The 14,703-nt window shown below is 55.1% G+C and overlaps 1 protein-coding gene across 1 annotated transcript in view; it reads right to left on the bottom strand.

Annotated features, from left to right (window-relative positions):
• Positions 1-14,703, bottom strand: part of LOC127580592 (dynein axonemal heavy chain 3-like) — a 230,133-nt gene that overhangs the window by 19,807 nt on the left and 195,623 nt on the right. Inside the window, 6 exon segments of the mRNA XM_052034178.1 lie at positions 549-647; positions 2,053-2,145; positions 3,884-4,144; positions 6,964-7,101; positions 9,097-9,390; positions 11,260-11,336. Coding sequence (XP_051890138.1) covers positions 549-647; positions 2,053-2,145; positions 3,884-4,144; positions 6,964-7,101; positions 9,097-9,390; positions 11,260-11,336 — 962 coding nt within the window.

Genomic DNA, 14,703 nt, shown 5'->3' with positions numbered 1-14,703 from the left:
CACACATATCCCATCCTAACACACACATACACACATCGTCTCTCTCTCACACACACACACATATCCCATCCTAACACACACACTCTCTCTCTCACACCCCACCTTACACACACATACATCCACTCTCTCTCTCACACACACACACACACACACACACACACACACACACACACACACACACACAAAGATTTAGAAGTGGTGGTTTTGATTCCAGAGCGTAGTTGAGGACGGTTAACAACGGTGGTCCCAGCACCGATCCCTGTCAAACACCAGTCCCCAGCTCAGCAGCCCAGCTGCCGGGGTGACAGGTGACAGGGCTGCCACACCGGGAGAGACCGGGGAATCCGGGGGCAGTCAGAACGTAAGGACTGAGATAGGAGGAACTTCTCCTTCGGAGGGCTGTCAATGTTCAGAAGCCGTTAAAGTTAGCCATCCCATTTCATGGACCCCCTGTTGGCTCACAGCCTCAGGCCTGGCACTCAGTGAAACGCTGGAGGGACCGACCGGAGCCCAATGACACAGTTCCACGTACGTGGGTGATACCTCACCATTACATGCTCAATATCAAAGTCAGGAGGTATTTTGGACAGGATGTCGGTGGCCAGATCCTGTACGATCACAGTTGACGATCTTTCTCCTCCGTTTACCTACAGGGGAGGTAAACTGGGGATCATTATTAAAGCCCAACAGTTCAAATGATTCAACCAGCTGGCACACTAATGTAGTCTGCGCTCTGGACCGAGGGGTGGCCTGTGTGGACGTGTACAGTGTGCAGAGGAGGCTGCCCTTTGGAGGTGTATTCCTGGACTCACTGATGAACAAACCGCGCTCTCCAGAGGTTGGGACAGGAGGGGGAAGCTGAGAGAGAGGGGGTGTGGTCAGAGAGAGGGGGTGTGGTCAGAGAAGGGGTGTGGTCAGAGAAGGGGTGTGGTGGAGAGAGGGGGTGTGGTCAGGGAGGGGTGTGGTCGGAGAGAGGGGGTGTGGTCAGAGAGAGGGGGTGTGGTCAGAGAGAGGGGGTGGTCAGAGAGAGGGGGTGTGGTCAGGGAGGGGTGTGGTCAGAGAGGGGGTGTGGTCGGAGAGAGGGGGTGTGGTCAGAGAGAGGGGGTGTGGTCAGGGAGGGGGTGTGGTCAGAGAGGGGGTGTGGTCGGAGAGAGGGGGTGTGGTCAGAGAGGGGGTGTGGTCGGAGAGAGGGGGTGTGGTCAGAGGGGGGGTGGTCAGGGAGGGGGTGTGGTCAGAGAGAGGGGGTGTGGTTAGAGAGAGGGGGTGGTCGGAGAGAGGGGGTGTGGTCAGGGAGGGGGTGTGGTCGGAGAGAGGGGGTGTGGTCGGAGAGAGGGGGTGTGGTCAGGGAGGGGGTGTGGTCGGAGAGAGGGGGTGTGGTCGGAGAGAGGGGGTGTGGTCAGGGAGGGGGTGTGGTTGGAGAGAGGGGGTGTGGTCAGAGGGAGGGGGTGTGGTCAGGGAGGGGTGTGGTCAGGGAGGGGTGTGGTCAGAGAGAGGGGGTGTGGTCAGGGAGGGGTGTGGTCGGAGAGAGGGGGTGTGGTCGAAGAGAGGGGGTGTGGTCAGAGAGGGGGTGTGTTCGGAGAGAGGGGGTGTGGTCAGAGAGGGGGTGTGGTCAGAGAGGGGGTGTGGTCGGAGAGAGGGGGTGTGGTCAGAGAGGGTGTGGTCAGGGAGGGGTGTGGTCAGAGAGAGGGGGTGTGGTCAGGGAGGGGGTGTGGTCAGGGAGGGGGTGTGGTCGGAGAGAGGGGGTGTGGTCAGGGAGGGGGTGCAGTCAGGGAGGGGTGTGGTCAGGGAGGGGGTGTGGTCAGAGAGGGGTGTGGTCGGAGAGAGGGGGTGTGGTCAGAGAGAGGGGGTGCGGTCAGGGAGGGGGTGTGGTCAGGGAGGGGGTGTGGTCGGAGAGAGGGGGTGTGGTCAGAGAGAGGGGGTGTGGTCAGAGAGAGGGGGTGGTCAGAGAGAGGGGGTGTGGTCAGGGAGGGGTGTGGTCAGAGAGGGGGTGTGGTCGGAGAGAGGGGGTGTGGTCAGGGAGGGGGTGTGGTCAGGGAGGGACAATGTACTCGCCTCTCTGGGCAGTGTGGTCAGGATCCCATCAAAAAGTTCCTGTGTTTCCTTTTGTTCTTTCATTATATTTGCATTTTCGTGCAGTCCAAAGACCTGGGGGGAGACAAACTTGACTGAAATGTGTGCATTCGGTGGAATGGAGTCGCTGAAACACACCAAGGTGATTCATCGCTTGCTGCAGTTTGGGGACTACCTGCCGATCTCCCCCTGCGACATCTCCCCACAACCTCTCCCCCTGATCTCACCTGCCACCCCGTTCTACCCTCTCTGGCCTGCAGTGATCTCAGGAGGTCGCCCTCCATTGCCAGAAACAAAATGCTGGAGGCACTGCTTGAGACATTGAGCACTGAACACAGAACAGTCCAGCTCAGGAACAGGCCCTTCGGCTCACCATGTCTGTGCTGAACACGATGCTGAATTAAACTAGATCTCTTCTCTGATCTATATTCCTGCATTCCCTGCATCTCGTTGCAGCCCTGCACCTCATTGTCTGCCTGCACTGCACTTTCCCTGTAGCTGTGACACTTTATTCTGCATTCTGTTATTGTTTTCCCTTGTACTACCTCAATACACTGCTGTGATGAAATGATCTGTACGGACGGCATGCAAAACAAAGCTTTTTGCTGTACCTCAGTACCTGTGACAATAATAAACCCTGTCTATGCCTCTCATAATTTTACAAACCTCTATCAGGTCTCCCCTCAGCCTCCGCCACTCCAGAGAGAACAACCCATGTGTGTCCAGCCTCTCCTTTAAGCACCTGCCCTCTAATCCAGGCAGCATCCTGGTAAACCTCCTCTGCACCCTCTCCAGAGCCTCCACATCCTTCCGGTCCTGATGAAGGGTCTCGACCCGAAACGTCGACTATCTGTTTCCCTCCACAGATGCTGCCCGACCCGCTGAGTTCCTCCAGCGTTTAGTTTTCTGCTCCTATTTCTGCGGCCCACTGCCCACTCAAACTTCCCTCACACCCTCACTCCCCTCAGCAATCTTCTCCCTCCAACCCCAGCAGCTTGAACAACGTGTGGCAGCCCAGAGAGCACTTTGTCACAACCCTTAACCCGAACAGTTACTGTTCGCAGCTGACAGGATGCATCCAGTTCGGAGCTTCCTGACTGCTGCAACTACCTCCCTCCCTCCTTCCCTCCTCTCCCTCTCCCTCCCTCTCCCTCCCTCTCCCTCCCCTCCTCTCCCTCTCCCTCCCTCCCCTTCCCTCCTCTCCCTCCCCTCCTCTCCCTCCCCTCCTCTCCCTCTCCCTCCCTCTCTCTCTCCCTCCCCTCCTCTCCCTCTCCCTCCCTCTCCCTCCCCTCTCCCTCCCCTCTCCCTCCTTCCCTCCTCTCCCTCTCCCTCTCCCTCCCCTCCTCTCCCTCTCCCTCTCCCTCCCTCTCCCTCCCCTCCTCTCCCTCCCCTCCTCTCCCTCTCCCTCCCCTCCTCTCCCTCTCCCTCCCCTCCTCTCCCTCTCCCTCTCCCTCCCCTCCTCTCCCTCCCCTCCTCTCCCTCTCCCTCCCCTCCTCTCCCTCTCCCTCCCCTCCTCTCCCTCCCCTCCTCTCCCTCTCCCTCCCCTCCTCTCCCTCTCCCTCCCCTCCTCTCCCTCCCCTCCTCTCCCTCCCCTCCTCTCCCTCTCCCTCCCCTCCTCTCCCTCCCCTCCTCTCCCTCTCCCTCCCCTCCTCTCCCTCCCTCCTTCTCCTGTCCCCCCCTCTCCCACCCCGGCCTGTCCTGACAGCTAGCCGGGGTGAGCGGGCTTCCCGCTGTAACAGTGTGACCTGCCCCTGACTGCTCCCACCCACCCGCTGCCCCAGTGCACACCCGCACCGCCCCCTCCCTGCCGTACCTCAGGATCGGCGTTGAGAGGCAACTGCTTTATGTATTCCAGATACCCTTCGTAGCTGCCGGCTGCGGGGATGAAGTAAATGCCACTGGGGGAGAAGCTGTGGCGGGCGTCGCTGATGGCTGCTGGGCAGAAGAAATTCTGCAGGAGGCTGAGGAGCAGCGTCCGGTCATGGTCATCGGTGATGCGGCCCCCGTAGTTACACTCGCCCGTCAGGTAGGTCAGGGCCTCCAGGGGGACCTGACTGTACTCGTTCAGGAAGATCTGTGGGCACGTCACCAAGGGCACGTTATGGCAGCCAGCCTCCAGGCTCGATCACGGTTACCGAGCAAGTTCCACAGGCCCAGAGGCAAAGCTGCGCAGCCCCCCAGCGGCGCCCTGCGCTCCCCCCCCACCCCCAGGCGTGCCCTGCGACTTCCGTGGGCTGGAGGAGACCGTGTACCACATGTACATGGAGTGTGCGAGGCTGCGGCCCCTTTTCTCATATCTGCAGGGGATGGTCCTCACCTTCTGGCTGCACTTTAGCCCCGACCTGTTCATCTGCGGTCACCCAGTGAGGAGGGGAGGGGGGGCAAGGAGGGCTGAGGATATCTTGGTGAACTTGCTCCTGGGGCCAGCTAAGGTGGCTATCTGCAGGTTCTGGAAGCGGGTAGTGGAGGGTGCTGCCCGGGCGGACTGCCTCGAGATGTTCCGGGCTTATGTCCGTGCCCGGGTAACTGTGGAGACGGAATATGCAGTGTCCACGGGTACCATGGAGGCGTTCCAGGACCACTGGGCACCACAGGGGATAAGCGCCATCCTTGGTAGGGATGGGGATACTTTAATTTAATTTAGTTTGTGTTGGTGACTGTGTTTAGTCACTACTGTCTCCGTGTTTGTTGTAGTTTTGTAGTATTGTAGATTGTGTTTTGCAATAAAGGAATTTTAAAAAATGGCACTTTGCGCTCCCCCCCCTCCCCCCCCGTGCCCCCCTGCACTCCCCTGCACTGTCAGCCCTGTACCCTGCTCCCAGGGACTTCTCCTTGTCAGGTCTGGTTCAGGGGTCCGTTCCCTCTTGGGTGTCAGACTTCACTCCGGCGATGGGAGTGCGTGGACCCACACTTGGTGGGTAAAGTGGAGGGGGGGCGGCGATGCTGTATTCTTGGGGCACCAAACTGTGGATGTGGCCCCCCCCCCACCCCCCCGCTCTTGTAGGTGGACATCTGGCACGGTCTAATGGCAGGATGGGTTGGTGGCTCTCCGTGATGTCTTGAATATTTACTCTTTCAGCAGGTCAACTCTGTGAATGGGTTGTGATTGTCCTCACCTCGTGTGGGGTCCCTGTGGCTACATTTACCATCCACCACCACGTGATCCCAGTGACCACGAGTCTCACACCTCAGGTGTCCCACAGGGTGCACTGGCGAGACCCCACCCAAGGGTGGGTCTCCCAAACGCTCGGGACCAGGACCAGGCCCTTCCCTCTCAATGTCTCCACTTGTCTGAGGTATTCAGAAACAGTGGAAATATGTTTAAATAAGTGTAGTGTAGCGGTTAGTGTAACGCTATTACAGTGCCAGCGACCCGGGTTCAATTCCCGCCGCTGTCTGTAAGGAGTGTGTACGTTCTCCCCATGACTGCGTGGGTTTCCTCCGGGTGATCCGGTTTCCTCCCACATTCCAAAGATGTACGGGTTAGGAAGTTGTGGGCATGCTATGTTGGTGCTGGAAGCGTGGCAACACTTGCGGGCTGCTCGCCAGAACACTCTACGCAAAAGATGCACTTCACTGTGTGTTTCGACGTACATGTGACTAATAAAGACATCTTACCTTATCTTGTCTAAAGTATTCAAGTAAATTAATTGAAGACATTGATATTAATCAAACTAAAGTAACATTTCACTCACTCCCCTTTGAATGGCAGTCATTGGCCCCACTGAAGTGTACCCGCTATGGCCAGTGTAATTCGGATGGGCCAGATATGAAATGCATCCTGTCTCTGGGCTCAGTAGAATGAGGAACAGAGGGGGAGGGCAGAGGTAGGAGCACCAGACTTCAGCGCATTCACCCTGCAGAGCCCCAGTGCGGAGACCCTGCAACGCGCAGCGCAGCCCCACAGGGGTTCGTGCAATCTGGTCTGCTGGGTGTTTATGGGATCTTTCTATGCTAGCTCTGCAGTGCCAGACAGAGGTGGAGCTATCGACAGAACATCCTTTACTGAAGGCAGTGACTCTCAACTAACAGAAGAGCCTGGTGCAATGATGCATGGTATACTCTGAAGGGTATTCTTCAATGTACACACACCCATCTGCGCTACACCTTTGAGAAGATAAGATAAGATTTCTTTATTAGTCACACATACATCGAAACACACAGTGAAGTGCATCTTTTGCATAGAGTGTTCTGGGGGCAGCCCGCAAGTGTCGCCACGCTTCCAGCGCCAACATAGCACGTCCACAACTTCCTAACCCGTACGTCTTTGGAATGTGGGAGGAAACCGGAGCACCCGGAGGAAACCCACGCAGACATGGGGAGAACGTACAAACTCCTTACAGACAACGGCCGGAATTGAACCCGGGTCGCTGGCGCTGTAATAGCATTACGCTAACCGCTACACCACTGTGCTTTGCAAGCACAACAACCTATAAATTTACTCCCTCACCTTGTGTGGAAATAGGTGGTTGGTGGACGGCATTGACTTGGTGGGCCAAAGGTCCTGTTTCTGAGCTTTGTGACCATGTGACTAACGTTGTCCACCCTCGGCAGCATGCCCCCGACTTGCAACCTCAGGGTGAATGGCCAAGACTTGTTGATTTTCTCAAACTGACCCACACCACTGTGGCACCCACTGCCAGCTTTCACCAGGGCTGCACCCAGAGAGCCCCGCTCTCCATTACCCCAGCACTACATCGGTGCCCCACCACTCTCTCAAGCAACAACAACCCAGTCCCACGGCTGTTCACTGAGGCCGAGCTCCCAAACATTCCTTCACTGAAGGAGTCAATGTTCAACCATCAGCAGTGGCTGGTACAGCAATGTATCGGGAATCATACGACAGGGTACATTTAGTCCTTCAGGGTAAGGCTTACAGTCGCGGGGACATACCTGAACTTGCCTTGCACTGATCCTCAGGTCGGATTCGTTGAACTGGTAGGGAACGTTCCATCCGATTGAGCCAAACATGCGGCGCTCTTGAATGAGAGCATGGAAGAGGCACAGGGCAAAGAGGAGCTTCTCCCAAACCTGTCGGGGCAAGGGACGGGGAGTTAAAAACCCTCTACAAATACAATGGGTGTCGGGAGATCACTCCTGGAGATCGTTTTCCCACCTTGGAGCTAAATGTAAAAATGGAGATTCTTGGAAGGTGCAATGACCTGAATTCAACAGTCCCCAGCTCACAGTCACAGAGTCACACAGCGCAGAAACAGGCCCTTCGGCCCAACTGGTCCATGCTGACCAATATTCCCATCTAAGCGGGTCCCATTTGCCCGTGTTTGGCCCATATCCCTCTAAACCTTTCCTATCCGTGTACCTGTCCAAATACCTTTTAAATATTGTTAATGTTCCTGCCTCAACCACTTCCTCTGGCAGCTCGTTCCACATACTGACCACCCTCTGGGTGAAAAAGTTGTCCCTCAATTTCCTACTAAATCTCTCCCCTCTCACCTTAAATCTGTGCCCTCTAGTTCTTGATTCCCCAACCCTGGGAAAAAGACTGAGTGCATTCACCCTATCTCTGCCCCTCACGATTTTATGCACCTCCATAAGATCGCCCCTCATTCTCCTACAATCCAATGAAAAGATTCCCAACCTGCTCAACTTCTCTCCGTAATTCAGTCCCTCAAGTCCCAGCATCATCCTCGTAAATCTCCTCTGCACTCTTTCCAGCTCAATGGCAGGGTGACCAGAACTGAGCACAATATTCCATATGGAGCCTCACCAACGTCCTGTCCAACAGCAACATAACATCCCAACTTCTGTACTCACTGGCCCGACTGATGAAGGCCAGCGTGCCAGAAACCTTCTTCACCACCCTGTCTACCTGTGACTCCACTTTCAGGGAACCACGTACCTGTACTTCTAGTTCCCTCTGTTCCACAACACTCCCCAGGGCCCTACTGTTCACTGTGAAAGTCCGACCCTCATTTGTATTCCCAACACCTCACACTTATCCGAATTAAACTCCATTTGCCGTTCCTCGGCCCACTTCCCCAGCTGATCAAGATCCCTCTGTAAACCCCGATAACCATCCTCACTGTCAATGACACCACCTATTTAGTGTCATCTGCAAACTTACTGACCCTGCCCTGTACGTTCTCGTCCAAATCATTGACATAGATGGCAAACAACAATGGACCCAGCACCGGGCCCCGGGGAACACCACTAGTCACGGGCCTCCAGTCCGAGAAACAACCTTCCACCATCGTCCTCTGCCTCCTGCCATCGAGCCAATTGTGTATCCAATTAACCAGCTCTCCCTGGATCCCATGCGATCTAACCTCCCAGAGCAGCCCATCATGTGGAACCTTATCAAAGGCCTCACTGAAGTCCATATAGACCACGTCTATTGCCCTGCCCTCATCGACCTTCTTGGTTACTTCTTTAAAAAACTCAATCAAATTCATGAAACGTGATCTCCCACACACAAAGCCGTGCTGACTCTCCCTAATCAGCCCTAGCTTGTATATCCTATCCCTCAGAATCCCCTCTAGTAACTTACCTACCACAGGTGTTAGACTTACTGGTCTCTAGTTCCCAGGTTTTTCTCTGCAGCCCTTCTTAAACAAAGGCACAACATTCGCCAACCTCCAGTCTACCAGCACCTCACCCGCAGCTAACGATGATGCAAATATCTCAGCCAGGGCTCCCGCAGTTTCTTCTCCAGCTTCCCACAGTGTTCCCATTTACAACCTCCATCTGATTTACACCCAGAACCCACCCCCATTTACACACCCACCCCCATTTATACACCCACCCCATCCATTAACACCCCTACCCTACCCCATTTACATATCGACCACAGCTCCTTCCGAATTTTTTGCCCCGACTTGCACCTCAACCCACCCGAGTTCCATGCCCTGTCTCTGACCGTGACCTTGCCCCATTTTACAGCCTCTGGGCCAGTCCCACCTTCCCCCACTGACACCGGCTCCCACCCACTCCCGATCTACAGGCGGGGACCCGGGCTGACCGCCCAGCCAGGGTGCGGGGGGAGTGCGGGTAGGCTCGGCCACTCACCTGAGGCTTGTTGCAGCCAGCGAAGAAGAGCGGGTCGGAGATGGGGTGGCTGAGATAGGACCTCAGCAGGTTGGCTCGCAGTCCCTTTGGCGGCTCGGTGGTCATCTTGATCCCGTTCTGCAGCAGGGAGACGGGGAAGTCCTGGGAGGGGTAACTGGTCAGCCACAGCCGGAAGTTGGCACTGGTCCTGTCACCGTCGGTGAGCAGCTCCTCGCAAATCTGCTCCAGCTCCGGTAACCAGCTGCGGGCCAGGTGGCAGTTCTGCAGCACCAGCCAGGCCCCCTCCTCGGCCGCCTGTACAGGGACACGGTGACAGAGAGCGGCCCCTCACCCCCGGCCCCTCACCCCCGGCCCCTCACCCGATCCCTCACTCCCAGCTCCCAGCCCCTCGCCCCTGGCCCCTCACCCCTCACTGCCTCACCCTCGGCCCCTCACCCCTCGCTGCCGATCCCTCACCCCTGGCCCCTCAACTCTCACGCCTCACCTCTGGTCCCTCACCCCTCACCCCTCACCCCTCGCTCCCTCACTCCCTCACCCCTCACCCCTCGCTCCCTCACCCCTCGCTCACGTTCCCTCATCCCCGATCCCTCATCCCTCACTGCCCTACTCCTGGCCCCTCACTCCCAGTGCCGGCTCTCTCTCCAATGCTCCATCCACATCAGACGGTACGTTTTGCAGTTGGCACGACCTCTCGCCACTTTGGAACGACAGACGACTTAAGATACAAGTTCATTTACTTGGTTTCACCGGGACTAAGATGAGGGCAATGATTTAACAACCTTCCTCGTTGTCCTGGAGTGTTCGGCTGCCCTCTACGCGCCTCGGGTGGAAACACGATTACTCACGTAAACGGAAGCACGAATGGACAAACAGACAGAGGTGACGTCCCGATGGGCCGTCTCACCACTGCGGATGGGAATCGGCACCGTGTGTGAGCCTGGCCTAGCCTCATCCCCTGAGCCTCTCCCGTACCCTCCTGTCTCTCTCGTACTCTCCCGTACCTCCCCCGTCTCCCCTGTACCCTCCCACCTCTCCCGTACCCTCCCGTCTGTCCTGTACCCCCCGTCTCTCCCGTACCCCCCGTCTCTCCCGTACCCCCCCGTCTCTCCCGTACCCCCCGTCTCTCCTGTACCCCCCGTCTCTCCCGTACCCCCCATCTCTCCCGTACTCTCCTGTACTCCCGTCTCTCCTGTACCCCCTGTTTCTCCCGTACCCCCCCGTCTCCCCCGTACCCTCCCACCTCTCCCGTACCCTCCCATCTGTCCCGTACCCTGCGTCTCTCCCGTACCCCCCATCTCTCCCGTACCCCCCCGTCTCTCCCGTACCCCCCCGTCTCCCCGTACCCTCCCGTCTCCCCCGTACCCCCCCGTCTCTCCCGTACCCCCCACCTCTCCCGTACCCTCCCGTCTCCCCCGTACCCGCCCGTCTCTCCCGTACCCCCCCGTCTCTCCCGTACCCCCCGTCTCCCCCGTACCCCCCGTCTCCCCCGTACCCTCCCGTCTCTCCCGTACCCCCCCGTCTCTCCCGTACCCCCCGTCTCCCCCATACCCCCGTCTCCCCCGTACCCCCCCGTCTCCCCCGTACCCTCCCGTCTCTCCCGTACCCCCCCGTCTCTCCCGTACCCCCCCGTCTCCCCCGTACCCCCCCGTCTCCCCCGTACCCTCTGTCTCCCCCGTACTCCCCGTCTCCCCCGTACCCCCCGTCTCTCCCGTACTCCCCGTCTCCCCCGTACCCTCCCGTCTCTCCCGTACCCCCCCGTCTCTCCCGTACCCCCCCGTCTCCCCCGTACCTCCCGTCTCTCCCGTACCCCCCCGTCTCCCCCGTACCCTCCCGTCTCTCCCGTACCCCCCCATCTCTCCCGTACCCCCCCGTCTCTCCCGTACCCCCCCGTCTCCCCCGTACCCCCCCGCCCCTTGTTGTCAGGTTACGGTTGGGATACTGCTTCAGTGATTTCTCCTCCTTTTTCCCATGGGAAGCACTGCTGTTCCGACTTGCTCACAGGTCAAGGTGGAATAAATGTACTCCTGGCATCGAGGAAATCTAACTCCCAGAGAGGTTTTGGAATTCTGAGCTTCCTGGGATCTGTGAATGTCTCTCCTCTTGGAAAACATGGGCAGGAAATGAAATGAGTGGCTCTGACAATGTATGTCAACAAAGACTTACCTTTACGATCATCTTTCCAGCGATGGGGCCTTGTCCCTGACCCAGAGAAATAGTCTGCAGGTTCGCCCCTCCCATTCCTAGAACAGACAGGGACAATTTTACACCCAGCACCTGGGTGGGCTCACATCTATCCATAGACCAGAATCACCTCGGTTTAGAACTCCTTGTCCAAGACCAAACTTGCAATGGACAATGCTTATCTAAACTGCTTCGACAGGATTCTGAACACCACCTTTTCTGAATGTATGAAATTCCTGATGCATAACATAAAGTTTTGAACATAGGACAGTACAGGGCAGGAATAGGCCCTTCGGCCCACAATGTTGTGCTGAACTAATTAAACTGATGACACCTAATCCCTTCTGCCTACACATGCATCATATCCCTCCATTCTCTGCATATTCATGTATCGATCTAAGAGCCTCTTAATCGCCTCTATTGTATCTGCCTCCACCCCCACCCCTGGCAGCACATTCCAGACGTCCACCACTCTCCGCGTAAAAAACTTGTCCCGCACATCTCCTTTGAACTTCTCCCCCTCACCTTAAATGCACGCCCTCTGGTATTAGACATTCTGACCCTGGGAAAAAGATATTGGCTGTCTACTCTATCTGTGCCTCTGATAATCTTACAAACTTCCATCAGATCTCCCCTCAGCCTCTGACGCTCCAGAGAAAACAACCCAAGTTTGTCCATCCTCTCCTTATAGTACATGTCCTCTAATCCAGGAAGCGTCCTGGTGAACCTCTTCTGCACCCTCTCCAAAGCCTCCACATCCTTCCTGTAATGGGGCGACCAGAACTGAATGCAATACTCCAGATGCAGCCAAACCAGAGTATTATAAAGCTGCAACATGACTTCCTGACTGTTGAACTCAATGCCTCAAGGACAAGCGTTCCATATGCCTTCTTTGCCGCCCTAACAACCTGTGCAGCCACTTTCAGGGAGCTATGGACTTGGACCCCAAGATCCTTCTGTACATCTACTGATAAGGGAACTGCCACTAACAGTGTACTGTCCCTTTATATTTGATCTCCCAACGTGCAACACTTCACATTTGGCCGGATTAAACTCCATCTGCCATTTCTCCGCCCATATCTGTAACTGATCTATATCCAGCTGTATCCTTTGGCAGTCTCCTACGCTATCCACAACACCACCAATCTTTGTATCGTTTGTGAACTTACTAACCCACCCGTCCACGTTTTCATCCAGGTCATTTACATACATCACAAACAGCAGAGGTCCCAGTACGGATCCCTGCAGAACACCACTAGTCACGGACCTCCAGCCAGAGTAAGTCCCATCGGCCACTACCCTCTGTCTTCTATGGGCAAGCCAGTTCTGAATCCAAACGGCCAAGTCACCGTGGATCCCATGCACATTAATCTTCTGGGTGAGCCTCCCGTGAGGGACCTAGTCACACACCTTACTGAAATCCATGTAGACAACATCCACAGCTCTACCTTCATCGATCACCCTCGTCACCTCCTCCAAAAACTCAATCAGGCGTGACCTACCCCACACAAAGCCATGCTAACTGTCCCTAATTAGGCTGTGGTTTTCCAAATGCTCATAAATCATAAGCCTAAGAATCCTCTCCAGTAACTTCCCACCACTGATGTCAGACTCACTGGTCTATTTCTTTTCTAGTTTCTTTATATTCCTCAAGGGACCTGTTTGAGTTTAGCTTCCTAAACCCTTACGTACACTTCCTTTTTCTTCTTGACTAAATTCACAACATCTTGTCATCCTAGGATCCCTACCTTGCCATTCTTGTCTCCTTCTCAGTGGAACATCCCTGTCCTGTACTCTGCGCAGTTGGTCTTTAAACACCCCCCACATATCAGATGTAGACTTGCCCAAAAACAGCCAATAAACTCTCCCTAGTTCCTGCCTCATACTCTAGTAAAACAAAGCGATCTGGGAGTTCAGATACATAATTCCCTGAAAGTGGCGTCACGGGTAGACAGGGTTGTGAAGAAGGCTTTTGGCATCCTGGCATTCATAAACCAAAGTATTGAGCATGGGAGTGGGGATGTTATGGTGAGGTTGTTTAAGTCATTGGTGAGGCCAAATTTGGAGTCTTGTGTGCAGTTCTGGTCACCTAACTATAAGAAAGATATCAGTAAGATTGAAAGGGTGCAGAGAAGATTCACTAGAATGTTTCCGGGTCTTCAGGAGTTGAGTTACAGGGATAGATTGAACAGGATAGGACTTTATTCCTCAGAGCGTAGAAGAATGAGGGGGGATTTGATAGAGGTTTACAAAATTATGAGGGGTATAGACAGAGTAAATGCGAATAGGCTCTTTCCACCTAGATTAGGAGAGATAAGTACGAGAGGACATGGCTTTAAGGTGAAAGGGGAAAGGTTTAGGGGGAACATTAGGGGGAACTTCCTCACTGAGAGAGTGGTGGGAGTGTGGAACGAGCTGCCATCTGACGTGGTAAATGCGGGCTCACTCTTAAGTTTGAAGAATAAATTGGATAGATACATGGACGGGAGAGGTCTGGAGGGTTATGGGCTGGGTGCAGGTCAATGGGACTAGCGGAATAAAGTTTCGGCACAGACTAGAAGGGCCAAATGGCCTGTTTTCTGTGCTGTAGTGTTCTATGGTCCTATGGTTCTAATTGTCCTTGTTATGAGCCCCAGGTTGCTACTTGGGGAGTGTCCCTTTAAGGCACCTGAACGGTAGTGTGTGGCTTTGTCTGACTGCCACGAATGGAAGCGGATCACCGGGATACTGTAACTGGAATGCTGCAGGTGAGTGTAGACTGATTCATTGAAGTGCTGGCAACTGCAGACGTGTCTGTCTGTGAGCTGATTCCCAAACCTGGCCACAGATAACGAGTGAGAGAGGGAGAGAGACGTGAGAGTTGGTAGCACTGATTGCCAGCCTCTGTATCTATGGGTGAAGCCCATTAGTTATGTGACTGTCACTTTACAATCCATACATGGATTTTTGAAGCAATCTGTGGAGTGCACTTTGTCGTTAACCGTACTGGGAAGCAGGTATATCTGTGGGCGGCCACGTATCGAGTGCCCTCGGTGTGGCAGATATTTCGGAACAAAGCAACAGAGATCTTCGGCGACTGGGGCGTTGTATTGGTTCCATCGTGGAACTTGTGAAATCGGTAAACCCCTTCTCTCTACATTCTAGCGTGGTTTTCAGAAGCCCTTGCTCATTGTTTTGCTTCGTGACTTGCTGAACTGAACTGGTTTGCCATCGTAAAACTTTGAGAACTGTTCCTAGACTTGGCGGTTTGGGAACTGGCCACACACACCGCGGTTTATTTTGGCCAATGTCTGATATTTAGCGTTTTTTTATTAGAAGTAGTTGTTAATAAATAGGTTTTAATGTTGAAACCTTGCTCGTTGTGTTTCTGTTGCTGCTGGTACGTAACAGTCCTACACCAATTTACTTTCTCACAAGGTCTATTCC

Source organism: Pristis pectinata, chromosome 19, assembly GCF_009764475.1.
Source record: "Pristis pectinata isolate sPriPec2 chromosome 19, sPriPec2.1.pri, whole genome shotgun sequence".
In the NCBI taxonomy this organism is placed as follows: Eukaryota; Metazoa; Chordata; class Chondrichthyes; order Rhinopristiformes; family Pristidae; genus Pristis; species Pristis pectinata.
This window is presented reverse-complemented; position numbering and strand designations above follow the sequence as displayed.